Source organism: Saccopteryx bilineata, chromosome 1 (assembly GCF_036850765.1).
Source record: "Saccopteryx bilineata isolate mSacBil1 chromosome 1, mSacBil1_pri_phased_curated, whole genome shotgun sequence".
NCBI classification, from domain to species: Eukaryota; Metazoa; Chordata; class Mammalia; order Chiroptera; family Emballonuridae; genus Saccopteryx; species Saccopteryx bilineata.
In genome coordinates this window covers 303,166,683-303,194,588 of record NC_089490.1, presented here as the reverse complement: position 1 = coordinate 303,194,588, position 27,906 = coordinate 303,166,683, and the positions used below count along the sequence as shown (strand labels likewise).

Below are 27,906 nucleotides of genomic sequence, written 5' to 3'. Positions count from 1 at the left end.
CGATTCTTTGGTAAACCAGATGAAGAAGGTGGTTCCACTGATTATTCTTCAGCTAGTTGTCTTTGCGTAAAATGGCTTTCTTACCTGTTTTTCTCTTAACTCTTGGTTTACAGGTGTGGGATGACTGACTCCTTGCCTACCTTGAGAATAAACACCTTTCCTTTGCATTTTTCAGTTTAACTAACACATCTTTACCTAAAATAGTCCGCAACATAGACATTTCTTTTTCTGCTTTACAGGCGTGTGTGTGTGTGTGTGTGTGTGTGTGTGTGTGTGTATGTGTATGTATACACATTTGTTTACAGTAGGCCAAAGTGTATAGATATTATGGCCATGATTTTATTGAAAATGTTAAACTTCAGAATGATGAATGTGCATCACACCTATTTGGTGGTACGTGTTTGAATAAGGGCAGGTTACAAGCTGGCAAAGTAAGACTTTCAGACACAAAGGCAAGTCCTTTAGGAGTAAGAAGGCTTCAGAAGGTTCAGAGTCGGATGGCCTCATCTGGACCTGCTAGCTTGTTGTAAATGTGATCATCCCTTCTGAAGATGGTCCAAAGTATGATCCACTTTAGAAGAGTGGGTAGTGCTCATGTTTGGGATGTCTAGTCACCAAGAAGTATCTACCTGGGGAGCCAGGAGGGAAGTCTGCTAAAATGCAGGCCTTTATTAGCCAGTGCTTTAAATTGTTTGGACTTTGTGAGTGGTGCTGCTGCCTAACTAACACATAGTCATCTCCAGCATCATGGTGGATCACATTTTATTTGATAACATCGTGGGTGAATCGTCACTAGCTTAAAAAGAAAAATGAAACCTTTGTTTCTCAGATGGACTGCTCTACCTGTTATCTTAAGGATCTTTTCAAAGTCTGTATCTGGCAGTAATATCAGTCACAGTTCATCCCTTATTTTTTCCTTGTCTGGATCCTTCCTCTGCATAGTTCAGTATTTGCTAGTAGAAGATTATGTAGCATAGTAATTCAGCGATATGAAAACTTGATTATCATGGATTATTTGGGGACAGTCTTGGGGAAAAGGTTGTATGTCACAAGTTGGTATGTATTTGGCTCTTTGCTAAATATGCCTGTGGTATAAGCCAAGCCACCCAGACCTTACTACAACTCCAGCTTGATTGTCTCCTCTGAATAGGAAAGGAACCTTGCTTCATTTCTCTTGAAGAAACCCTTTAAATAGTGAAAACTTCAAAGATAGGGAGAAAAAAACCAAGGTAATTCAGTACTAAATTACTGCAAAAATGGTTTTATCTCTTAAAAGGTTCAAACAGAGATTAGCTTAAATGACACTGAACTTCACTTCCTTGTGCATAGTTTGTGAACACAGATCTTTGTGAAGAGACCTCTGTTTCTTTTAGTTTAGTTAGTAATCACATGAGTGTTAGTTGCTGTTCGTTTCCCTTTTCTGAAGCAAATCTCTGCATCTCTGGGTCAAGTTGGCTGGGGGATACCTTGTTTTGGTTACAGAATGATAAAACCCAGTGCTTTACTCATGAGTTAGAAACAGCGAAAACAACCTGCCTTACAGGATGTTCTTCAGTTTCACCATAGAAACAGTTGAGTACATCCTGAATTAATCCTATCAGCATGGTAGTTATGAAGTTTACAGTCTATTTTATTTTCAATTTTTATTTTGAAAAATTTCAAAACCACAAGAAGGTTGAAAGAAAAATACAATGAATGTTTGTATACATCTTCCCTAGATTCTGCAACTGATAACATTTTGCCCATTTTGCTTTATCTCTAGGTCTTTAATGTGGACATTTTTGTTTTCCTGAACTGTGTGAAAGCACATTGAAGAAAGCAATGATCCTTCACCCTTGATTTCTTCAGTTTGTAATTCCTGAGGATAAGGACATATACCTATGCAACCTCAGTACCATTGTTACATTCAAGAAATTTAACATTGTTAAAATAATATCTAATATCTAGTCCATATTCAAATTTCCTGTTGTCCCAGTAATAGCCTTTATATGTTTCCTTACCTTCCTGATCTATAGAATTCATTAGAGGTCACACATTGGATTTGGTTTCCTGTCTCTTTCTTAATCTAGAATTTTTCCCTTATTTCAGGGGTTGGGAAGCTTTATGGCTGAGAGAGCCATGAACACCACATATTTAAAAATGTAATTCCATGAGAGCCATACAACAACCTGTGTACGTTATGCATTATCCAATAAAAATTTGGTGTTGTCCCGCAGGGCAGCTTTGATTGGCTCCTGCCACCCGCAACCATGAACGTGAGCAGTAGGAAATGAATGGATTATAATACATGAGAATGTTTTATATTTTTAACATTATTTTTTTTATGAAAGATTTGTCTGCGAGCCAGATGCAGCCATCAAAAGAGCCACATCTGCTCACGAGCCATAGGTTCCCAAACCCTGCCCTATTTGCTGCCTTTTCTTTTAAGGTTTTTTAGGGGGGGCTGTCTTTCATGGCATTGACATTTTGATGAGTCCAGACCTGCTGTTTTATAGACTGCCCCCCCCCCCCGTATTTCTGCAGATGGATTGATTGTTTCCTCATAGTTTGAATCAGATTATAATAGTAGGCAAGGACACTGGTTCCACAGTCTTTTGCCATATCGTGGTTCACTTTTCGCGGTATCACTGTGTCATGGATTTTTAAATTGTATATATCTAATTTTGTATCATGGCTTTTTCACCATTATCACAGGATTTTGCAGTACATAGGTATTTTTATATATTATTTTAATTACTTTTGTGGTAAAATAAGCATTTTTTAGCCTAAAAAATTGAAAACAATATAAAAATATAAAAATAATAATTAAAACATATTAAAAGAATATTAAATTGAAATAAAGCTTTAAAATATATATAAATAATAAAATAAATATAAGGTCACAGCTTTGTGGATTTTTGCCCATTGCGGTGGGTTTTGGAACCTAAGCCCTGCAATAGATGAGGAACCCCTTAATAGATAAGTATTGCCAATTCCCCACCTCCTTGTAGAATCACATCACAAGGGACGTAATATCAGTTTGTCACATTATTGGTGATGGTATGTTTGATCCCTTGGTTAATAAAAGTTTAGTTACTTAGTTCAGGTCGATTTACAGATTTTTCTATTTCTGTCCCTTTGTAATTAATAAGTAATTTGTGGGATATTTTGAGACTGAAGATCCTGTACTCTAACAACACTCCACCTAGCGTCTTTTGCCAAATTGATAAATATATATATCCCACATTTTGAGAGAGAGAGGAGAGAGAGAGAAAAGGGAAGGAGCAGAAAGCATCAACTCCCATATGTGCCTTCACCTGGCAAAAACAGGGTTTTGAATCAGCAACCTCAGCATTCCAGGTCGAGGCTTTATCCACTGCGCTACCACAGGTCAGGCAGAATTGATAAATCTTGTCTGAATCAAATATTATACCAGTGGTTACAAAACTGTGTTTTTTCTAATTCTGCCATTTTACTGCATTGGGTAGAGGCCATCTTGCCTGCAGAAGAGCTTGTCTTTCCTCTTCCTTGCTCCACTTTTTTTTTTTTTTAAATCACAATGTACTCAGATTGAAAAAAAATGAGGTGTTATTATGTTTCATTATCATCAAATTTGGCCACTGGAAACCTCTTTAGTCTTGCTCTGTATCTTTTTGATATATTGCTGTTAATTTTTAAGAACTTTCTTATTTTATGTCATAATAAGATGTCTAAGCTAACATTGTATTTTCTCTGCCCCCAACCTTGAATCAGCTATTTCTCCAAGATGTCCTGATTTCTTTTAGTTTTTAAATACCAAAGAGGTATGCTCATTGCTATTGACTTGTCTTTGTTTCAGGGGCCAGAACTAGAACACACACACACACACACACACACACACACACACACACACACTTATTTATTATAAATTGATACATTTATTACTTATTTTTATAAATTATTTATACATTTTTCTTTAAATTTATTCATTTAAATCATGAATTTGTACTGATGCTTTCAATTCTAGTCTAACAGCTTAAGATTCTTTCTCTTCTATTCTTTAAAAACTTTTTATTTATTAATTTTTAGAGTGTGAGGAAGAGAGAGAGAGAGAGAGAGAAACATCAATTTGTTTTTCCACTTATATATGCATCCATTAGTTCATTCTTGTACATGCCCTGATGGGGATTGAACCCGCAACCTTGGTGCATCTGGGGGACAATCTAACCAACTGAACTACCTGGCTAGGGCTCTTCTTTATTAGTATCTTTCTTCTCCTGTACTGAGAACTTGGTTTCCTACCCACACTAGTTAATACAAAATAGTTTGGGAATTACTCCACCAAGACCACTGTAGACAACAAATCTACCAAATCTACTAAGTAAAGCTCAAGGTTCTTTGCCCCCCCCCCCCCCCTTTTTGCATTTAAATGAGATCTCACCGAGGGTAGTTAGAGTACTGTACTGTGTTCACTGGTTCACAAATCAAAACTATGTAACTTTCTTGCCATACTTTCTGGCCCATTCCAACCTAACTTCCTGTAGTAGGCAATTTTATTCCTCTCTCATAGAGCCTTTCTACTTGTCCTTTTGCAAAAGGACTATGTAGTATTGTTCATTTTTTCCCCATACATTCCACAATCTATGTTAACATCTGCTTTTACTTTGTCTCTTTATTTGACAAATTCTGGGTTCTCATCCGTTTTGATGAATTGCCCCATTTGGCTTTATTTTACTTTATAAGCTTTTTTTTTTCTTCTTCAACTATCTTCGTGTCTCTTCCGTTTCTTTCTTCCAGGGTGATAATTCTCTTCGGGTGCTTGGAAGAATTCTGTATATATTTTTTCATTTAAATCACTAAATTACTATGACACAGTGTGTATCTCTGATGTTTAATAACGAGGCCTTATTTTGTTTCTTATTGGTCATCTTTTACCCTTCTCCTCATTCTCTAAATTGGCAAATCTATTTCTCGAGCCTAATTGCCCCAATTCTCAATGCCCTCTCCCCCACACATTTTAAGCTGTGTTGTACTTAGTTACTGTAGAGGACACAGCCTTTTGCATCTAAACCTCTGACTATACTCTCAAACTATCTGTTGGACATTTAAATCCGGATGTTCTGTAGTTACCTCAAATAATATTAATGACAAAACAGCAATGATTGCTTATTTAGTGTCTTCATTCATGATTTACTGAATTCCCACTGTTACCCTGGGAGTAGTCACCCATCCTGCTTCATTTTACAGAGCAGGAAGCTGAGAGGGTGATGGATCCTGTGTCCAAGAGGCACAACTAAGAAGTACCAGATCCAGGTTTGTTTTCAAAACCCATAGTTTAAACACTTAACTCTGTTTTCTAAAGTTCAAGATCTCTAATACTGAACTAACATCTTTCCTCTCCCAAACTCGCTCTTTTCTGTATTGACTACTGCGAAATCCGTGCTTGAGCTGGGTCTCAGAAGACGTCGAGAAATGAGCCATGTAGATAAGGGTGTTTCCCGTTATACAATCTGATTTTCAGTATGGATATAGTCTCTTCTTTCTCATTTGTTATGAATCCTGGTAGTTGTAGTATAGATTTTGTACTGGGCCTGTTTATTTATAAAGTGAATTTAGTAGTTGAATCATTATCAGCTGTTAGAACAAAAATTCTTAATACAAGTTGTTTGTTCTGTCATCATAGATGAAGAGTTATCCACATGCCTGAGTTTTTCATAGCCTGAAGTGCTGACTTACCGGGTGTTTGTTCAACTTGGCTGTTGGAGAGATTTTATACCACCAGCCCAGATAAGAAAACCTTTTTTCCATTTATTTAATCACTCCAAAGTCCTGGGATGGCTAGACTTTGAGTCATGGCTAAGGCCATATTAGCAGTTTAGAATTGAAGCAACAAACCAGGAAACTTATCTCTGAGGTTGTCTGCTCCCCTTCACCTCAGTTTTCACGAGAATCTTTTAAAACAGCTGTACTCTCAGAAGAGGTATGGTGAACATACAGGAATTTAAACTGCAGGGTAACCACTTTCCTGTTCAGCTACAGAATCAGAGAATAGATAGATAACCATAGTTGGATCAAACATGAGAAATGCCTTGTTGCTGTGCTTTAAAAAAAGAGATGGGTAAGGCAGTGCATTTTGTGGGGATGCTTCCACTATTTGTGTAACTATATTGGTGTTAAAAAAAAAACAGCAAAATTAAGCTTATTAAGTTAATTGCTTACTACCAATTCAGTTATTTTTATTTTTTATTTTTAACTTATTGTGTTGACATGGTTTTAAGTGTCCCATCAATCTAGTTTTAAACAGCCTGACCAGGCAGTGGTTCAGTGCATAGAACGTCAGACTGGGATGCAGAGGACCCAGGTGTGAAACCCCAAGGTCGCCAGCTTGAGCGTGGGTTTATCTGGCTTGAGCAAAGCTCACCAGCTTGAACCCAAGATTGCTGGCTTGAGCAAGGGGTCACTCAGTTTGCTGTAGCCCCTGGTCAGGGCACATATGAGAAAACAGTCAATGAATAACTAAGGTGCCTCAAGGAAGAATTGATGCTGCTTATCTCTCTCCCTTCCTGTCTGTCTCTCTCTCTCTCTCTCTCTCTCACACACACACACACACACACACACACACACACAAATCTAGTTTTAAAGAAAGATTTCCTGTTGGTCTTACATGAAAGATGGGAGAAATTTTATATGCAGGCAAAGGGAGAGAGTTTGTGAACATTTGCCTTTTAGGAGAAGTTTGAAGTTTGTTCTTTCCTGTGAATATAGAGGTGGAACCTACTCTAACCAGAGTTTATTGCTGTAATATTTTAAAAATGCATTAGTGACACTGATATATCTGTGACCTTGTAAAGGTGTTTTTTGAGGGGAGGGGGTAGCCAGCTTTTTTTTCTCACTGTCTTAAGTGATGTCTGCTCAATAACTCTAACTTCCTGACAGTAGTTGGAGAGGGAGGAGGACCTATCATAACTTGTTTTTTATGGCCTGTTTCTAAAGGGTTCCCTTCATATTCCCATCCATCCATTTAGAATTCTCTTTCCCTGCCAGAGGCATGCATCCAGCCTACACTGTGTTTGGTGCTTTAAATGCTTTGAATTATGGGGAATCATTGCATTTTATTGAAGCTTCCTTTGTAGCCGCATAGCTCTGTATCGTCTTAGGGTACATAATTTGCATTTCTTAGGCACTGTGTATGAATTACTGCAGTTAGTTGAGGTTTTCAGTGGAGTGATATACCTTTCATGTGCCATTTATCCTTTGTTGGTAGATATTTTTTGGGGGGGGAGTAGCCTTTTTTAGAAATCCTTCCAAGTTAAAGGCATTAAACTCTCCTTCCCTTTCCACATAAATCTTGGTTAATATATCTTTATCAGCATGACCTACTGTCAAGTAAATGATTTGATAATGATATTCAAGAAAAATTATATTTCTGAAATACAGATTTTGTCAGTTTGTTAATGTATGATATATGATTGATTGATTTTCCCCAAGAAAAAGAAGAGATTAGTTAATCAATTTCTTCTAGAATTAGGTGGGTAATGTTTCAAGCATCCTATTTAAAAACAATTGCTTCTAGGTCCTGTTGGCAGGATTGCTTATTTCATTATTATGGTCATTTGCATGAAAACAAGTTGATGATTCTTTAAATAACCACCCCATTCAGTTTTCTTTTCCTCCTAAAATGTTATTCATCAAGTATTACATCTATTCATGCAGCAGCATGAATCAGGCCTAGAAAGTTAGAATTTAGGGGAAAGTAGTAACAACTTTCTAAACCTTTTTTAACCAAAAATATCTTCCATTTTTATTTTAATATATTTATGATTACATTTCTTTCTTTCTTTTTTTTTTTTGTATTTTTCTGAAGCTGGAAACGGGGAGAGACAGTCAGACAGACTCCCGCATGCGCCCGACCGGGATCCACCCGGCATACCCACCAGGAGGCACGCTCTGCCCACCAGGGGGCGATGCTTTGCCCCTCCGGGGCGTCGCTCTGTTGCGACCAGAGCCACTCTAGTGCCTGGGGCAGAGCAAGGAGCCATCCCCAGCGCCCGGGCCATCTATGCTCCAATGGAGCCTCGGCTGGGCTGCGGGAGGGGAAGAGAGAGACAGAGAGGAAGGAGAGGGGGAGGGGTGGAGAAGCAGATGGGCGCTTCTCCTGTGTGCCCTGGCCTGGAATCGAACCCGGGACTTCTGCATGCCAGGCCGACGCTCTACCACTGAGCCAACCGGCCGGCCAGGGCTTATGATTACATTTCTTTATTCTTGTTTCATAAGGTGAATACATACAGAGCAAGAAAAGTATAGACTTACAAAAAAAAGATGAATATATAATTTATAATGGAATAACTGGTAAGAGTTAAGTTCATTTTATAACATTTATCTGGTACTAGTTCTCAAAGCTCTGCCATTTCAACAAGAGAAGATCTACATTTATAGTATATATTGGGTCATTATAGCATCCCCTTTGAAAAAAGTGTTTAACTCTTGAAAAAGTTTTGAAAACCAAGGGCCCAAACAGAGTAAGTCCTTCCAGGTTCAAAACAATCAGGCTGGAGAGACTGACACAGTTTCCTGAGAGCACATTGGGGCTGAGGCCAGAGCCCCAAGCAATAACAAGGCTTGTGACTGTAGCCATAGCAGAGAATCGGATCAGGAGCTGGGATTTCAGATCACTGTCCTCTCTCTTCCCATCAGAGGGGTACAGAGGAGGGAACTAACACGGAGTTGGAGTGTCTCGGAGGCCTTTTCATTTAAACAAAGTTCTGAAAAGATGGGCGAGATTTCCACCAAGAAAGCTGTGAAGATAGGACATTCCAGGTTGAGGGAGCTGGAGAACTAAAATGACTAGTCTGAGAGATGGGATTAGCGAAAGGGAGCTGGGGTCCAGACTGTGAAAAAGCTTTCAATGTCAAGTTTGGATTTAATTCAGGAAGTCATGGGGAACTACTGAAGGGATTTTGAACAGTAAAGTCACATCAGATCGGTGCTTTAGGAGTGTGAATCTGGTAATAGTTTGTGATGAGATAGAAATGAGAGATTGTTTAGGGGTATGATAATTCAGGAAGCCAAGGCCATGGAGCAAGAATGGAGAGAGAATTGATTAGATTTGGTGGCTGACTGGAGAATGGGGATTGAGAAAAAAAATAAAGACTGAAGATGATGGTGTACTGTGATTTTGAACTTGAGTGGCTTAAGAGAATGTTTGTTCCAATGAATGGAAATAAAAATATATGGTGGTGTAACAATGCGCTTGCCTTTGGATATATTAAACTTGAGCTACCATTAGAACATGTTGGAAATGTTTAGAATACAGTTTGAAATGTGAAAGGTTGGGAGCAGAGCTAGAGATGAGATTTGAAAGTTTTCTGTAAAGAGTTAATAGCTGAAGTTCTGCATTGTGCATTGGTTGGTTCAGTTATTTACTTGATAATAAATGTGTCTAAATGCTCAACATGTGCCAAACATTGCGTTAGATGCTGGAGATGAGTGTGTGTGAGATCCTGAAGGGATGGTGCGTACAGGTAGAACCTTAGGAAAAGTGTGTTTTTAGGAGAGGAGAAGGAACTGTGTGATGAAACCCAGGAAGGACTAGTCATAGAGCTGGGATTAATGCTGCAGAAAGAGGAGGGAGTAGGAGATGGAAGATAGGCAGGGTTGATGTGGGATGGAGGTTAAGTTGCTGTAGAATTAGGAAGTGGGGAGGATCCTGTTGGAAGTGAATGAATTGTAGGGAGGCAGTTGTGTAAGAATGAAATTGGAATCGGGTAACAGCTAGTCACACAGCTAGAATGTGGCAACACTGGAACCGGATTCCAGATTTTTGGTCTGGAATGTACTACAAGGACTCCAGTTCTCATTGTAGTATACCAGTAAAGGCACCGGATTGTGCCTTTACCATGGTAGAGGGAGCTGTGGAGAACCTGTTCAGCGTGTACATATTACTTAGAATGTTTTTAATTTCTTGAACAAATTAATGAATCTCACAACTGTCCTTGTATTTCACATAATGAATCACAGCTTTGGCACACCGAAGCATGGAGGGAGAATGGATGGAAGCTATTTTTTTCTGGAAATATGCTTCTTTAACAACTTCCACCAGAGAAGAAAAATAAATCCTAGTGTAGCACAAGCACCTTCAGGTTGGCAGGATGAATCTAGGTCAACTTACTGGCAACTGTAATCCTTTAGGTAGGTGAATAGTTGCATCCTGGTTTTCTGAATACTGTGTGAAGTCCAGAAAAACTGTGTGCATGGTTCCTTAGTGAATATTAGTCAGCAAGGGGTGATGAATTAAATTGATGTGTGGGAGCATTTTGATTCACAGTTGAGTAGTGAGAGTGTAGCTCAGGCCTGATATATGTAGCAACCTGCTGAGTTGTAGTCCACATTTCCTTAACTCTTCCATGTGGAAGGAACATTGTAGACTCTTTGTGTATTCTTTTTAGAACATGTGTCAGGAACCTATGGCTCGTGAGCCAGATGTGGCTCTTTTGATGGCTGCATCTGGCTCGCAGACAAATCTTTCATAAAAAAAATAACGTTAAAAATATAAAACATTCTCATATATTATAATCCATTCATTTCCTACCGCTCATGTTCATGGTTGCGTGTGGCTGGAACCAATCACAGCTGTCCTCTGGGACAACACCAAATTTTTATTGGCTAATGCGTTATGTACACCGGCTGTTGTATGGCTCTCACGGAATTACATTTTAAAATATGTGGCATTCATGGCTCTCTCAGCCAAAATGGTTCCCGATCCCTGCTTTAGAAGATGAGTAGTCTTCTATAGGTAGCACGATGAGAAGGGAGCTCGGTTTAGGAGTGGTGCTCTGAAACTTGAGCTGGCTCATCTAGTTAGTGTCTTTAGCATCATTTTATCCAGCTGCGACTCTCCAGTGCTTTTCAATAGAACTTCCTGTGATGGTGCAAGTAATTATCCGTGCTGTCCACTAGCCACTAGCCACATGTAATTATTGAGCACTTGAAATGTCACTTGTGCAACTGAGCTTAATTTCAAATTTTATTTATTTTAAATTAAATAGCCAAATATGGGTAGTTGCTACCATATTAGGTGGTACAGCTCTAGACTAAAAAATAAGATGCCAAATTATCACGCTTATCAATAGCATTAACTGGTGAGAGGAAGTTCAAAGAGGGGTTAAGATAGAGTATTGACATTCATTCCAAATTCAATAGATTTGTATTGAATTTTGGACTTAGCTATTGTGGGCCTCAAAACTGTGCATTTCTCTCTACTATTCTCTCTCTCTCTCTCTTTCTCTTTTTTTTTGTGTGTGACAGAGACCAAGAGACAGAGAGAGGGACAGACAGGGACAGAAAGACAGGAAGGGAGAGAGATGAGAGGCATCAATTTTTTGTTGTGGCACGTTAGTTGTTCATTGACTGCTTTCTCATATGTGCCTTGACCAGGGGGCAACAGCAGACCAAGTGACCCCTTGCTCAAGCCAGCGACCTTGGGCTCAGCTAGTGAGCCTTGCTTAAAGCAGATGAGCCCGCACTCAAGCCGGCGACCTCTGGGTTTCGCACCTGGGTCCTCTGCATCCCAGTCTGACGCTCTATTCACTGTGCCACCCCCTGGTCAGACCTTGCTACTTTTCTCTTGCTTTTCATGTTTAAAAGCTTCTTGAATATCTTAATTGTCCTTACTTCATCTGAAGAATTATCCCTTTTGGCCTTAGAGGGGTATAACTCATCTAGTGCACAGATTAATAGCTCTAGCTTTGTCCTTAGAGAGCTAAATCTTGAAGGTTACTATTATATGACTGTACTGCCTTATGCCAATTCACATTGTTATCTTTGTGTGTGTGTGTGATTCTGAAAATGAGTGAAATGTGAAAAAAACATTATTCATTTTCAATAGTTATATGACTGTCAGGTTAATGTGATTCTTAAGCAGAGCTTCATGAGGCCTGGCCATAGTAACTGCTTTTAACTTGATTTAAAGTTCTTAAACATTCTGAATTGCTTCACCTAATCTTTTTATACTGAACGTACAATTTTCAGGCTCTTTTTTATTTTCAAATCCATAACTGACAGCTGCTCAACAGCTCATTCAAATAGTTTTGAGTTTTAGAGAAAAGTTGAAACAGACTGGATTTACTGACATCAGTTGGATTGAGATATTATGGATTTAAAGATGATAGAAAATGAGAAAGGAAAATAGGAGATAATTATTTCATGTTCACTACTTGCCCAATGACAGTGATTTGAAGTTTAATAACTAACAAAACTGAGAGGAAGCAGAAGGACACTTGAGTTAACTTTTAAAATTCACAAGAAAGACACATTCCACTTGAAAACAAAACTTTGTATTGTCTTATCTGTTTTATTACATTTTACACCATATTGATGCACTGAAATGTGTGTGTGTGTGTGTGTGTATGTGTTTAAACCTTTTCTTGAAATATATGGTACAGATTTTATGAGACTGTAAGTTTCTTGAAGGAACAACTCTTTAAGGGAGTCTGTGATGTCTAGTGCGCAGCAAATATTTCTCAAGTGAAATAGACCATTTTTTAAGAGAGGTGAAGTCATAGGTCTCCCTCTACTTCTAGTGACAAACTAAACTACCTTGTGACTCAACTCAAGAAGGCTCTGTGCTGTAGTGAATATTGAGAGACTTCAGAGTGTAGTGTTTGTACAAGAGTTAAAATTAATGTGACTATAAATTTTGTTCTTTTGAGTAAATGCTGCATACAGTATCTGTCTCTCTCTTCCTCTTTCTCTCTCTCTGTATGTTTGTAGGTATGTGTATTACCGACTCTGTATTAGATAGACACTGTCCTAAGTACTAGATTTACAGAGTTGAATTACATAGGGTCTCTTCTTTCCATGGACTTATATTTTAGATTTTTGTGTGGCAGATAATAAAAAAGCAACAATGCTGTGTGCTAAGAATCATAATACACCTAGTTTGGGAGAACTGCAGAGCACAGAAGAGGAGTGTCTAACTCAGTATGGAGACTTTGAGTCAGGAAAGACATTCAGGGTGCCCCTTGAGTTGGATCTGGTTTATTTTTCCAATTGAATTTTATTGGGTGGAATTTTTATTTTTTATTTATTTATTTATTTATTTATTTATTTATTTTACAGAGACAGAGAGTCAGAGAGAGGGATAGACAGGAACGGAGAGATGAGAAGCATCAATCATTAGTTTTTCATTGCACGTTGCAACACCTTAGTTGTTCATTGATTGCTTTCTCATATATGCCTTGACCACGGGCCTTCAGCAGACCAAGTAACCCCTTGGCTCGAGCCAGCGACCTTGGGTCCAAGCTGGTGAGCTTTTGCTCAAACCAGATGAGCCCGTGCTCAAGCTGGCGACCTCGGGGTCTCGAACCTGGGTCTTCCGCATCCCAGTCCGACGCTCTATCCGCTGCGCCATCGCCTGATCAGGCTTGAGTTGGATCTTGAAAAAATAGTTTGGTGATAGTCATACAGATGGTATTAGGAGTTTTTCTAGGTAGAGAGATAATATGTGGACAGATATGGAAGCATAAAAAGCATAGGGCATTCTGGGAACTGCAAATAGCTTGGCATTGCTGGGGTAAAGGCCTTTGTGGGAGCAGCAAAAGGTGAAGCTGGAGAAAGCACGCGGAAATCAGATCATGAAGAACAAGCCTGGTAATAGTGAGGTATGTGGGCTTTAGCCCATGGAGCGTGTCAGTATGGGGTGGGGAGAATCAGATTGGCTATGTATGGAATGGATTGGAGACCACAGATAGGAGAACAGTTAGGGAGAAGCTGGGGAGGAGGTGCTGAGGTTGTGGGGGCCCTTCAGGTACTTGCCATGCAGTCTGGGAGGAAGTTGGTGTCACTATCTATCTGAGGGTAGAATTTAATGGGTGAATGTGAATGTAAGAATGAGAAAAGGAGGAGTTTAGGTGAATGATCAAGTTCTGGCTTAGCCATCTAGGTGGGTGATGGCTTCACTAACTAAGATGAGGATTTTAGAAGATGGACAATGATGGGGAATTGAGTTTTAGAAATTATTTTGGCGCATCCCGGAGGAGATTAAGCAGCACTTCACAGTGCTCGTTTGGAGCCATGGTCATGAGGAGATCTCCTAAGAATGTGTATATTAGGTAAGATGAGACTAGGAGTTCTGGACAGGACTTGAGGGAACATCAGCAATCACAGTAGGTAGAAGAAGACGAACCAGTAAAAAGAATGAAGAAGGAACTGTCAGTGATTTGGAGCACTCTGAGGGAAGGCTTTTTATTTTGGGAGCCATGAAAGAAGAGCTTTCTATGAAAGGCCGTGAGAAACACTGTCAAATGCTACAGGGAGGTCAGATAAGATAAGGGAAGCCATTTGTGGACACAGCACGTAGGCATTTGTAAGAGACAGTATGTCTAACAGTTTCAGTGCTGTACGAGTGTGAAAACTAAATGCAGCAGATGGAGCAGATGGGAAGTGCAGGAGAGGCGCAGGGACTGTGTCATGGGTTTAAAAGGGTTGGCTGGTGAAGGTAAGGTGGGGGAGAGGAAGTGGACCTAAGGAGTGAGCTGTGGAGGTAAGGCTGGGAGAGTTGATCCCTGACTGAACAAAGGCCCTGAGGCCCATGAGGAGGCATTTGTTTGAAGAGGAGAGTCTTTGAGGACAAGAGTAGATGTAAGTGAAATCATGTGGTTCTTGATTTTTTCAGTCTTACTTATTTCACTTAGCATGATATTCTCAAAGTCCATCTACGGTGTCACTAACGGCATCTTTATCCAATCTCTATTAAAGTTTATTTTTGTTCCATGTCTTGGCCACCTTGAATAATGCTGCAGTGAACCTAGGGGTGCATATTATCTTTGCTAATAAATGTTTTCAAATTTTTCAGGTAGAAGAGGGGTTGCTGGGTCATATGGTAAGTCTGTTCTTAATTTTTTGCGCCTCTATACTGTTTTCTTTAGTGGCTGTACCAGTTTACATTCCCACCAACAGCGAATGAGGGTTCTTTTTTATCCACTGCCTCTCCAACACTTGTTATTACCTGTCTTGATGATAAAAGCCAATCTAACAGGTGTGAGGTGGTAGTTTTGATTTGCATGTCCCTAAGAGCTAGTGAAACTGAAAGTCTTTTGGCTATTTTATGTATTTTTGGGAGAAGGGTCTGTTCTGGTCCTCTTCCCATTTTTTAATTGGATTGTTTGTTTGGTGTTGAGTTACATGACTTCTTTATGTAATTTGGGTTAATTTCTTGTCAGAGCTTATTTTTGCACATATATTCTCTTATTCAGTGGTTGCCTAGTCTAAACATTATTTATTCCATATTTTGTAAGTTACTACTAAGAGCCAGGCAATGTGATGGTGTAGTAGCACCTAATTCCCATTTCTGTCCAAATGTCTGTTGAAAATTGACTCTCGTATTATACTTTAATTCTCCATCTAGAATATCAAATTTAATATCAGTAACTTGTGTTTGCCTCTTTAGGGTCTGCTATCTACATCCTTTGCCTAAACAAGAACTAAGAAGCAGATAATAGCATTTCTGTTAGATAAACATAGATTTGGCAGGAGTGATTTAGTGTGGAACAGGGGACCTTTAATTAATTATCATTGTTTATAATACATTTTTCTCTTTTAATTCCAAGAATGAGAATAATTCAGCAATATGGTTGATAAATAAAACATAAAAGGTCAGTTATGGTTGCCCTGGAAAGTATATTTTTTAGCAAGTATTTTGTTTGGCATGAAATGTGTCCTGGCTGATGTACTGGAAATCAGACTGAATGTCACAACTTTTTCTATTTGAGTTTCTTATGCACTTATTTAGGAGTGAGAATTTTGTGAGGTTTTGGGGGGTTGGATTTTGAAGCTGTATGTGTGATTGGATCCTTGTGGCTTTTTTTTTTTTTTGGAAGGAAAACAGGAAACTGTGCTGACAGTGAGTGAGTCTATTTGAGTTAAAGAAGAATTTGTAAGTATAATGTAGGATTTAAGAATATTTGAGATATAGTATCCAAGATGACAGTGGAGTATGGGAGTTACACTCACCTCGTCTCAGGACTAAACTGGAATTACAACTAAGTTAAAGAGCAATCATCCTGAATAACGAATACCAGCTGAAGAGAGTAGAATAACCAAGGATTTACAGAAGAAGCCACATCGAGATTGGTAAGAAGGATGGAGATGCAAAAGGGGCTGGCCCTGCCCCCATGGGCAGCAGCTGAGGTTCTCCCTGAGAAGTGTGGAGGCTCAATCCCAAGCCGGGCTCCCCAGTCCAGAGCACCAGAGCCAGGAAGAGGCACCCACCTAACAGCTGGCTGTGAAAAGCAGTGATTTTATGTCTGCCAGAAAGAGGCAGGACACACTTTTTAAAGGGCCAACACACAAAATTTTATTTGTAGCCACTCACCCTGGGCTCTAGTGGAGGGAGGGCAGAACAGACTAGAGTCATGTGAGGAGAGTCTGGGATTTGTGTCCTTGTGGAGAGAGCTGGAAGGGCAGCTGCCAGGATCCCTGTGCTGAGTCCCATACAGCAGCTGCCATCTTTATTGGGTGGGGCATTCTCCTCCAGAGTGGCATCAGCCTGGGGGAAAACAAAAGGCCCTCCCTCGGGACTTCTTCCCATTCCACCCTGTGGAGCTTATGCCCTGCTGAGCAGTCAGCAACTTGGACCGTGTGCAGAGGTCTAGGCAGACTCAGGGGGTTCAGTGACTGATTTGTATGGCTTTGGGGTAGAGGCCATTTTCTCCACTTTCTTGTGACCCTGACTGGTGTGTCTCCCACACAGGAGATCCACAGACCCCTTCCCCCCCAACTTCAGAGGCTCCACCCACCCAGCTCCTATGGGTTCCATCATTGGTGGGGGCAAAATCTGGAACAAATTAAATTGTATGTCTCTGGGTCAGGGGTTACGCTCTTCACCTTCCTGGAAGCATGACCAGTAGCCCCCTTTCATTGGAAATCCACTAGCCCCATGCTCCCAACTCCCGGCAGCCCCACCCTGTGGAGTTCCTTATCCTCCCGGCAGAGTTGCCTGGTTCTAGGGCAGGGCCATTTTTCCCTCACACACCGACTGGAGCAGAGCCCACCCTTCACATGGCCAAATCTTAGTCTGTTTCCACTGGCCTCACCCTGACAACTCCCTGAGACCCTGCCCTAATGCAAAAGTGTGTGAGCACCCAACGGGTGGCAGCTAGACTTGGAATCCCCGGGCTCATTTGCTGAGTGGCCTCAGACCCAGCACTTGCACTGTTTGAATCTGTGTCAATCTGGTGAACACCACTCACCCCTACTTGGTAACTTATTTTGAACCTACCTGTTGCAACCTGAGTATCTACAAAGGCTTTTTTGGTGACTGAGCCTAACAGGCAGCCAGCAGGCGGATGCAGGCAGAGGAGGACCTTGGGGACTTTTGCTGACCTGTCTGTCTGCCCAGGGCTGGTAAAAGCTCACCTCTGTGCATAGCTCGGCCCTTCTCCTGCACACCCAGGCCTGACAGAGGCAGCCACAAACTGTGTGGATTGCTTGTGGCTCCAAATAGGTTGCCTAGGTCCAGTCATAGGCAATGTCTGACATTGACCTGTATCAGAGTCCTGCCCAAGAAGCCCAGAACCTACACCCCCAGGTGCCAGCTCCAGACAACATCAGAACAGAATCTAATAAGCTTCACAAGTGTTAAATCCTTGGCAGGCACCAGACCCTGTGGAGGTGAAGTCCGCTTCCTGTGGTCAGTACCTGCATAGCAGCTCACATGCCATGGTCAGAGTTGAGCCTCACAGTCAACCAGTCTAAAGGTCAATGATATGCACGATGGACCAGTAAAATCAAGACTCAATTACAATACGAGGGCCCCCATAACCCATGCAAGGAATATTCTTGGAGCACCCAGGCCTAGTGATTGAGGAGAATGCACTACTGGAACCTACAGGACACCTACTATCTGAGGCCAGCCTACGAAGATTGGAAGTCATAGTTGCAGTCTATCTAATACATGAAAACAAACACAAACAGCCAAAATGGGGAGACAAACATGCCCCAACTGAAAGAACAGGAGATATCCAGAAATAGAGCTAAATGAAATGGAGGCAAGCAGCTTATTAAATATAGAGTTCAAAGTAACTGTTATTAAGTTGCTCAACAGCATGAAAAAAAATATAGAAATAATATAAAAGAACCAATCAGAAATGAAGAATACAGTATCTGACATCAAGAATACACTGGAAAGAATAACAGTAGTTTGGATGAAGTGGAGGATCAACACAGTGATTTGGAAGACAAGGTAGAAGAAAACACCCAAACAGAACAGCAAAAAGAAAAAAATGATTAACAGAATAAGGATAGTTTAAGGGACATTTGGGACAATGTGAAACAAACAATATCCGCATCACAGGGGTAGCAGAAGGAGAAGAGAGAGAGGAAGAGTTCAAGAATTACTAAAGAATTCTCTAACCTGATGAGGGAAAAGGACACACAAGTCCAGGAAGTACAGAGTTCCAAACAAGATGGACTCAAAGAGGCCCACAACAACACACATCATAATTAAAATGGCAAAATTTAGAGACAAAAATATAAACTTTTCTTTCCTTTTATTTAGAAATTAAATTTAATGGGGTGATGTTGATCAATAAGAGATGGGTTTCAGGTAAACATCTCTATAGCATTTGAACTGTTGGCTTGCATTGTGTTCCCATCACTGAAAGTCAAATTATTTTTTTCATCACCATATATTTGTCCCTCTTTACTCCCCTCTTCTTCCTCCTCCTTCCCCTTGGTGAGTACTTCACTTTTATCTATGTCCATGAGTCTCAGTTTTATATCCCACCTATGTGTGAAATCATACAGTTCTTAGCTTTTTCTGATTTACTTCTTTTATTTAGTATAATGTTCTCAAGGCCTATCCATGTTGTCATTAATGGCAATATATCATCATTTCTTACGGCTGAGTAGTATTCCATTGTATTATATATATGTACCACATCTTCTGTATCCAAAGAGACTTTGATTGTTTCCATGTCTTGGCCACTGTGAATAATGCTGCAACAAACACGGGGATGCACATGTCTTTGCATACCAGTTTTTGAGTTCCTTGTGTAGATACCCAGTAGAGGGATTGCTGAGTCATATGGTAGTTCCATTTTTAATATTTTGGTGAACCACCATACTTCCTTCCATAATGGCTGTACCAGTTTATATTTCTACCAGCAGTGAATGAGAGTTTCTTTTTCTCCACAGAAAAAAAGTGTTCTTTCCAACACTTTTTATTACCTATCTTGTTGATAACAGCCAATCTAACAGGTGTGAGGTGGGATCTCATTTAGTGTTGATTTGCATTTCTCTAATAGTGAAGATAGGCATCTTTTCATCTATCTGTTGGCCTTTTGTATGTCTTCTTGGGAGGTGTCTCATCAGGTCTTTTCCATTTTTTAATTGGATTGTTTGCTTGCTTGTTGGCTGTGCTTTGTGTGTTCATTATAAATTTTGGATAGTAACCCCTATTTGACGTTGTTGTTTATAAACAGCATCTCCAGTTTTGTTGGCTATTTTTTTGTTTTGTTGTCAGTTTCTTTTGCTGTGCAGAAGCTTTTTAGTCTGATATAGTCCCATTCATTTATTTTGCATTTACTTCCCTTGCCTTTGGGGTCAAATTCATAAAATGTTCTATGGCCAAGGTCCTTAAGTTTAGTACCTATATTTTCTTCTATGTAATTTATTGTTTCAGATCTTATATTTATGTCTTTGATCTATTTTCAATTAACTTTTGTGCATTGGGACAAACTAGTCAAGTTTCACTCATTCTCTTGAATGTTTTCCAATTTTCCCAGCACCATTTATTGAAGAGGCTTTCTTTTCTCCATTGTGTATTTTTCACTCTTTTGTCAAAAATTATTTGTCCAGCCTGACCAGGCAGTGGCGCAGTGGATGGAGCGTCGGACTGGGATACGGAGGACCCAGGTTCGAGACCCTGGGGTCGCCAGCTTGAGCGCAGGCTCATTTGGCTTGAGCAAAAAGCTCACCAGCTTGGACCCAAGGTCGCTGGCTCGAGCAAGGGGTTACTTGGTCTGCTGAAGGCCTGCAGTCAAGGGACATATGCGAAAGCAATCAATGAACAACTAAGGTGTCCCAATGAAAAACTGATGATTGATGCTTCTCATCTCTCTCCGTTCCTGTCTGTTTGTCCCTATCTCTCCCTCTCTCTGACTCTCTCTCTGTCCCTTTAAAAAAAGAAAAAAAAAAAAGAAAAAAATTATTTGTTCATATAGTTCATATAGATATGGTTTTATTTCTAGGCTTTTGATTCTGTTCCATTGGTTTTTGTGTCTGTTTTCCTTCAATACCATGCTGTTTTGTTTATTGGGGCAGGTGATTATCGTGAAGTCAGGTAGTGCGATAACTCTAGCTTCATTCTTTAGTCTCAGGATTGTTTATTATTCCTTATAAATCTGATGATTTTTTGTTCTATTTCTTTAAGAAAATGACATTGGGATTTTAATGGGGATTGCATTAAAATTGTATATTGCTTTGGATAATAAAGGCATTTTAATTATGTTGATTCTTCCAATCCATGAACATGGAATATTTTTCCATTTTCTTATGTTTTTTTTCAATTTATTTTAATAATGCTTTATAGTTTTCAGTTTATAGGTCCTTCCTATCCTTTTGTTAAGTTTATATCTAGGTATTTTATTTTTTTGTTGTTGCAATTGTATAAGGAATTGAGTTTTTTCAATTCATTTTCTGAGTTTTATTGTTGGTGTATACTGCAGTAGACATTTGTATATTGATTCTGTATCTGCAACTTTACTGTATTTGTTTATTGTTTCTAATAGCTTTTTCAGTGAAATCTTTAGGTTTTCTGTATAAAGTATCATGTCATCTGCAAAATGTGATACCTTTCCTTCTTTCCCAGTATGGATGCCTTTTATTTCTTTCTGTTTCCTGATTGCTCTGGCTAGGACTTCCAGGACTATGTTGAGGAGGAGTGGAGAGAGTGGCAGCCTTGTCTTGTTCCTGATTTTAGCGGAAAAGCTTTCAGTTTTTTACCATTTAGTATGATATTGGCTGGTGGTTTGTTATATATGGCCTTTATTATGTTGAAGTACTTTCCTTCTATATCAATTTTATTGAATATTTTAATCATAAATGGATGTTGTTTCTTATTGAATGCCTTTTTTGCATCTATTGATAGGATCCTATGAGTTTTGTCCTTTATTTTGTTGATGTGTATTACATTGATTGATTTACATATGCTGAACCATCCTTGCGCTCCTGGAAAGAATCTTACTTGATCATGATGTATTATTTTTGTAATATATTGTAGTGTTTGATTTGCTGGTATTTTGTTTAGTATACATAGAGATATTGGTTTGTAGTTTTCTTTTTTTTTGTACTGTCTTTGCTAGATTTTGGTGTCAGGGTTATGTTAGTGTCAAAATGTGTTAGGGAGTATTGCTTCTTTTATTTTTTAGAAGACTTGAGAAGGATAGGCACCATATCTTTGAATTTTTGGCAGAATTCACTAGTGTAGCCATCTGGTCCTGGACTTTTGTTTTGGGGGAGGTTTTTGATAGTTGTTTCTATTTCTTCCCAGCTTATAGGTCTATTTAAGTTTTCTACTTTTTTGCGACTCAGGCTAGGAAGGTTCTATTGTTCTAGGAACAAATGCATTTCTTCTAGGTTGTTGAATTTGATGGCATATAATCTTTTATGGTATTCTAGTATGATCCTTTGTATATTTATGATGTCTGGTAATTTCTCCTTTTACATTTTGGATTTTGTTTTATGAGTCATTTCTCTTTTTTCCTTAGTTAGTGTAGCCAGGGGTTTGTCAATTTTAATCTTTTTGAAGAACAAGCTCTTTGTTGTATTAATGTTTTCTACAGTTTTTTTGTTCTCTATTTCATGTAGTCTGCTCTAATTTTTACTGCTTTTCTTCTGCTGAGTTTAGCTTGTCTTTATTGTTTTTTTTCTAAGATGTGATGTTAGATTTTTACTTGGGATCTCATATTTCTTGAGATAAACCTGTAATGATGATTTATTACTGCTTTTGCTGCAGCCCAATTTTGATATATCATGCTGTATTTCACATTTGTCTGTATATATCTTTTGATATCTGCTTTTATTTCTTCTCTGAGCCAGTGATTTTTTACAAGTATGTTGTTTAATTTTCACATTTTTGTGGGTTTCTTCACTTCCTTTCTGCAGTTGAATTCTAATTTTAAAGCCTTATGGTCAGAGAATATGCTTGGTATAATTTCAATCTTCTTGAATTTGTTGGGATTAGTTTTGTGTCCCAACATAAGGTCTGTCTTTGAGAACGTTCCATGCACGCTGGAAAGGAATGTATAACTTGATGTTCTTGGATGAAATGTTCTGTAAATGTCTATTATATCCATTTAGTCTAGTGTGTCATTTAAGGCCAATACTTCTTTATTGATTTTTCATTTGGATGATTTATCTAAAGCTATCATTGGTGTGTTGAGATCTCCTAATGTGATTGTGTTTTTGAAAAAAACAATCTTAATAGCAGCAAGAGACAGAAAGTTACCTAAAAGGGAGCTTCCATAAGACTATCAGCTAATTTATTGACAGAAACATTCCAAGCCAGAAGGGATTGATGTGAAATATTTAAAGTGATGAAAAATAAGGAACTGCAACTAAGACTACTTTACCCAACAAGGCTATCATTTAAAATTGAATGAGAAATAAAGAGCTTCCCAGACAGGAAAAACTAAAGGTGTCTGTTGCCACCAAACCAGTATTATAAGAAATGTTAAATGACCTGCTTTAAGAAAAGGAAAAAGAATAAAAAAACAACAACAGAGGAACATAGTTAAAAAAAATAAAATGACAATAAATATGTTTCTATCAGTAATCACTTTAAAATGTAAATGTCTTAAATGCTCCAATCAACAGATAAAGGGTAGCTGAATGGATAAGAAAGTAAAAACCATATACATGCTGTGCAGAAGAGACCCACCTCACAACTGAAGATACAAGTTAAAAGTAAAAAGATGAAAATTATTTTATGCAAATGGAAAGGGAAAAAAGCTGTGGTTGCAATATTTATATCTGACAGACTTTAAAAGGCTAGAGTGAGAGGCAAAGAAGGACACTACATAATGATAAAGGAAGCAGTCCATTAAGAGGATATAAACTTTGTTAATATTCATGCATCTAACATAGGAGCACCTAAATATATAAAGAAAATCTTGGTAAACATTAAGGGAGAGAATCCACAACATTATAGTCATAATAGGGGATTTTAACACCCCATTGACATCATGGATAGATCTTTCAGATGGACTATATCAAGGACATGGTGGACTTAAAGGACACATTAGTTCAGGGATTTACATTTTTTTCAAAAATTGTGTTTATTGATTTTAGAGAGAGGACAGAGAGAGAAAGTTGAGGGAGAAGAGCAGGAAGCATCAACTCATACTAGTTGCTTTTGGTATGTGCCTTGACCAGGCAAACCTGACTTTTTTTTTTTTTGTATTTGTCTGAAGTGAGAAGCGGGAAGGCAGAGAGACAGACTCCTGAATGCACCCGACGGGGATCCACCTGGCATACCCACTAGGGGACGATGCTCTTCCCATCTGGGGCATTGCTCCCTTGCAACCAGAGCCATTCTAGTGCCTGAGGTGGAGGCCATGGAACCATCTTCAGTGCCTGGGTCAACTTTGCTCCAATGGAGCCTTGGCTGCAGGAGGGGAAGAGCGAGACAGAGAGGAAGGATACACCACATAAACAAAATGAAGGATAAAAGCCACATGATTGTATCAATAGGTTTAGAAAAAGCATATAAAAATATAGCACCTATTTATGATAAACACTCTTTGAGTGAAGTGAGGATTGAAGGAATATACCTCAATGTAATAAAGGCCATTTATGACAAACCCACAAATTCATACTCAATGGGCAAAAACTACAAGCGTTTCCCTTAATATTGGGACCTAGACAGGGATGTTTACTTTCATCACTCTTTTCTAACATAATACTGGAAGTCCTAGCCACAGCAATCAGACAAGAATAACTAAAAGGCATTCAAATTGGAAATGAAAAGGTAAAATTGATTATCTGCAGATGTCATGGTACTGTATATAGAAACCGGAAAGACGTCACCAAAAAACTAGTAAGACTGATAAATGAATTCAGTGACATAAGAGGATACAAAATAAATATCCAGAAATCAGTTGCATTTTTATGTATCAATAATGAACTATCAGAAAGGGAAAGTAGGAAAACAATCTCATTCACAATTGCTTAAAAAAATATAAAATACCTACAGATAAATTTAACCAAGAATGTAAAAGACCTGTGTTGGAAAATTATAGAAAAATATATTTCCTTTAAGTGAGAGGAGGGTTGGTAGGCTCTTGCATGTGCCCCTACCGGGATCCACCTGGCAACCTCTGTCCAGGGCCAATGCTCAAATCAACTGAGCTGTTTTTAGCTCCTGAGGCTGATGCTTGGACCAATAGAACTATCCATAGTGCCTGGGGCTAACACTTGATGAACAGTTGAGCCACTGGCAGCAAGAGAGGAGAGGGAGAAAAGGGGTAAAGGGAGGGGAACAGAAGCACATTATCTTATAGCATACACAAGAATAGACTCAAATTGGATTAAAGAAGTAATTGTTAAACTCTAAAACATAAAAATCCTAAATATATATACTTATATATGGTAAAATCTTGGACATTTCTTGGAGCAATTTTTTTTTTCGGATATATTTCTTCAGGCAAGCGAAACAAAAGAAAAAAATAAATATGACTAAATTTAACTAAAAAGCTTTTGCACAGCAAAGGATAGAGTGAAGAGATAGCCTACTAAATGGAAGAAGATATTTACTAATGATACATACATCTGATTAATATTCAAAACTTATAAAGAAGTTGTAGAACTCAACATCAAAAAGAGAAACAATGTAATTAAAAATGGACAAAGGACATGAACAGACAGTTCTCCAAAGAGGATATATGGACGGTCAGTATCACTAACCATCAGAAAAGTGAAAATTAAAACCACAGTGAGATAGCTCCTCACACAGGTCAGAATGGCTATCATCAATAAATCAACAAATAAGTGTTGGAGAGGGTGTGAAGGAAAGGGAACCCTCCTGCCCTGTTTGTGAGAATGCAGATTTCTGCAGCCACTATAGAAAACAGTATAGAGGGGTCCTCAAATAATTAATAATGGAAAAAAATGGAACTGCTTCTTTATGACCCAGAAATTCTACTTCTGGGAATATATCCGAGGAAACCCAAAACACTAATTCAAAAAATATATGCACCCATATGTTCATTGCAGTGTTATTTACAATAGCCAAGATTTAGAAGCAGCCCAAATGCCTATCTGTAGCTGAGTAGACTAAAAAGCAGTGGTACATTTGCACAATGGAATACTACTCGTTCATAAAAAAGAAGGAAATCTTATTCTTTGTGACAGCATGGATGGACTGGGAGAATATTATGGTAATTAATTAAATCAGTTAGAGAAAGACATACCGTACGATTAACTCAGACGTGGAATCTAATGAACAAAATGAACTACCAAACAAAATAGAAACAGTCTTAAAGAACAGACTGATAGGTGTCAGATTGGAGGGGAGTTGCTGGACTGGGTGATAAAGGTGAAAAGATTAAGCAAAACAAAACAAAAACCAAACCTCATAGTCAGACAACAGTATGGTGATTGCCAGAGGAAAAGGGGGAGGGGAGGTAGATGAAGTTATGGGGGACAGAAATGGTGAAGGAGACTTGACTTGGGGTGATGAACACATTATACAATATACAGATGATGTATTATATATTATAGAATTATACACCTGAAATCTATATAATTTTATTAATGTCATCCCAATAAATTTGATGAAAAAGTATTGAAATTATTTTTTTGGATACATAACATTTCTTAAAACTGGAATATTTTTAGACAGAATGGAGACAAAGCGTATTTTCTAATAAGTGATCAGCAAGGAGTGTGTTAAAAGATACCTTTTGATTTAATTCTTATGTAATTAATTTTGTGTAGAATAAATTATTTTCAAAAATAGTATTAAAGATGAAAATCAAAATAATTAAGCAATTAAAGCAATTGCTACCTTGAAGAGTTCTGCTTGTGTGAATTAAAGTTAAGTGGATAATTAAAAAAACAACTTTAGTGTATTGTGTGACCCCAAGCAAAAACGCACTTCAAGGAATTCAGCTTATAGAAGTAATCACACACACACACATACACACCCATATGCACACACGATGTAACTGTTGTGTTGGTTTTAATAGGAAAAATTGGAAAAAAACTCGAAGATGTTAGTTAAATTTTTGGCTGGCCATGTAATAGAATACTTTGTAGCCATTAAGAGGAGTGATGTAGATCTATGTCTAGGTATAGAAAAAAGATTTTCAAGATAAATATCAGTAGGTTGATAAAAAGCATCTTGCCAGAATATTATAATTGTGGAATGATCCTCTCTTTAAAAAAAGCTCAGATATTTTATGTATAATTTGCCTATAATGCATACTGTAATCAGTAAATTCACTTCAAATTTGAAGAACAGATGTAAAGATATTAACAATGCTTATCTCTGGAGAATGAGATTATGAAAGACTTTTACTTTTAAGTTATATTTGCATATTGTCTGAAATTTCTATAATGAATATGTTAGCTTTTTAATTAGAAAAAAAGAAATGATACAAAGCCTGTTATTTAAACGGTCTAAGGAAAATCATGTGAAATGGATGCTGCTTATACACACATAGGATTTGTAGAAACTTATTTACTGTTTATTTTTGTCTATTTACCTTGTGTTTTGAAGAAAAGTTTATGCTTCTGTCTTCTGAACTCGGTATACTGATTTTTAACTCTTTTCTAGATTTTTGCCAGCTGTTCTGTTTTCTCACATTTCAATTTTTTTCCAACATATCTTTTTCTTTAGATCATCATGTACAAGGTAAACTAAGGCAAACTGTTCTATTTCTTTTAATTAAATACTACCAGTTATGCTTTGATGGACTTTACTTATTGTTCCAAGATATCTTGGTGACCTAAATACTTGAGTTCTTCTGTTATAAAATTTTGTGAACTCTGTATTACAGAGAATTTACGAATGAAATTTGTGTTCTTCAGGATTTCTTTGGGTTGTGATTGGCTATGTCCTGACTCTGTTGTACTGAATGTATACCTGTATTTTCCCATGTATAAGATGTACCCTTTTTCAAAAAATTTGGGGTCTAAAAACTTGGTGCATCTTATACAGTGGTTGTAGATATTTTTTTTACTTGCATCTCCTGCTTTTCCACACTTGTATGAATTTTATGATGAATAAAATTTGAGTTCAATAACTTTATGTAATACTTTTTTCAAATTTTGAACTCCCAAATTAAGGTGTGTCTTATACATGGAAGCGTCTTATACATGGGGAAATATGGTAGGTTTCTCTGTGTACGTGTACATGCATGGGTGTGTGTGTCTGTGCAGTCCAAATCTGCCTGGACCCCAACTGCAACAGCAGTCTGGAGAAGATGCTTCTCTATACAGTTTGTCTTTTGGAGAGGAGTCATTAATGCGAATAGGATTATTAAGCAAATACATAGGGGCCAGGCCTTCATTGCCATTTCAGTGTAGAAGCTTAGTTTGTTAGCACACAGAGTGGAGCAGAAAAGGGCCACTACTTCAGACCCTTGCTGTGCGTGAGCCTCACTGTTTGAATACAGTGATGCTGTCTGTTAGGATAAAGCTACATAGTGCTTAGGTCTTAGGTCACAGTGCTGACCTTGTGGGTATATTGTATGGATCTGGGGACTTAGTACAAATTTAGAAACAGCCTTATACTTTTAATTTTCTCCTCTTCTGCCTTGGTTGCATAAAGCTGGATAGGTAATTCCTTTTCTTGGAAATAACTATTGGATTCTTGTCCTTGGGAAGTGTATGAAAACATGTTTTTAAAGAGGTTTTAGATAAGAGGTTACCATGCCATGGGTTAAGACT

The 27,906-nt window shown here is 38.3% G+C and overlaps 1 protein-coding gene across 12 annotated transcripts in view; it reads left to right on the top strand.

Moving 5' to 3' along the window:
• CADM1 (cell adhesion molecule 1) overlaps positions 1–27,906 on the top strand; it is a 409,576-nt gene that overhangs the window by 7,893 nt on the left and 373,777 nt on the right. For 6 of the 12 annotated variants that reach the window (XM_066245253.1, XM_066245238.1, XM_066245200.1 and 3 more), the window contains exon 2: positions 14,814–14,836. The exons of the other annotated variants lie outside the window; for them this stretch is intronic. In XM_066245253.1, the coding sequence (XP_066101350.1) occupies positions 14,814–14,836 (23 nt within the window). The remainder of the gene's footprint in view (positions 1–14,813; positions 14,837–27,906) is intronic. 12 annotated transcript variants of the gene reach the window in all.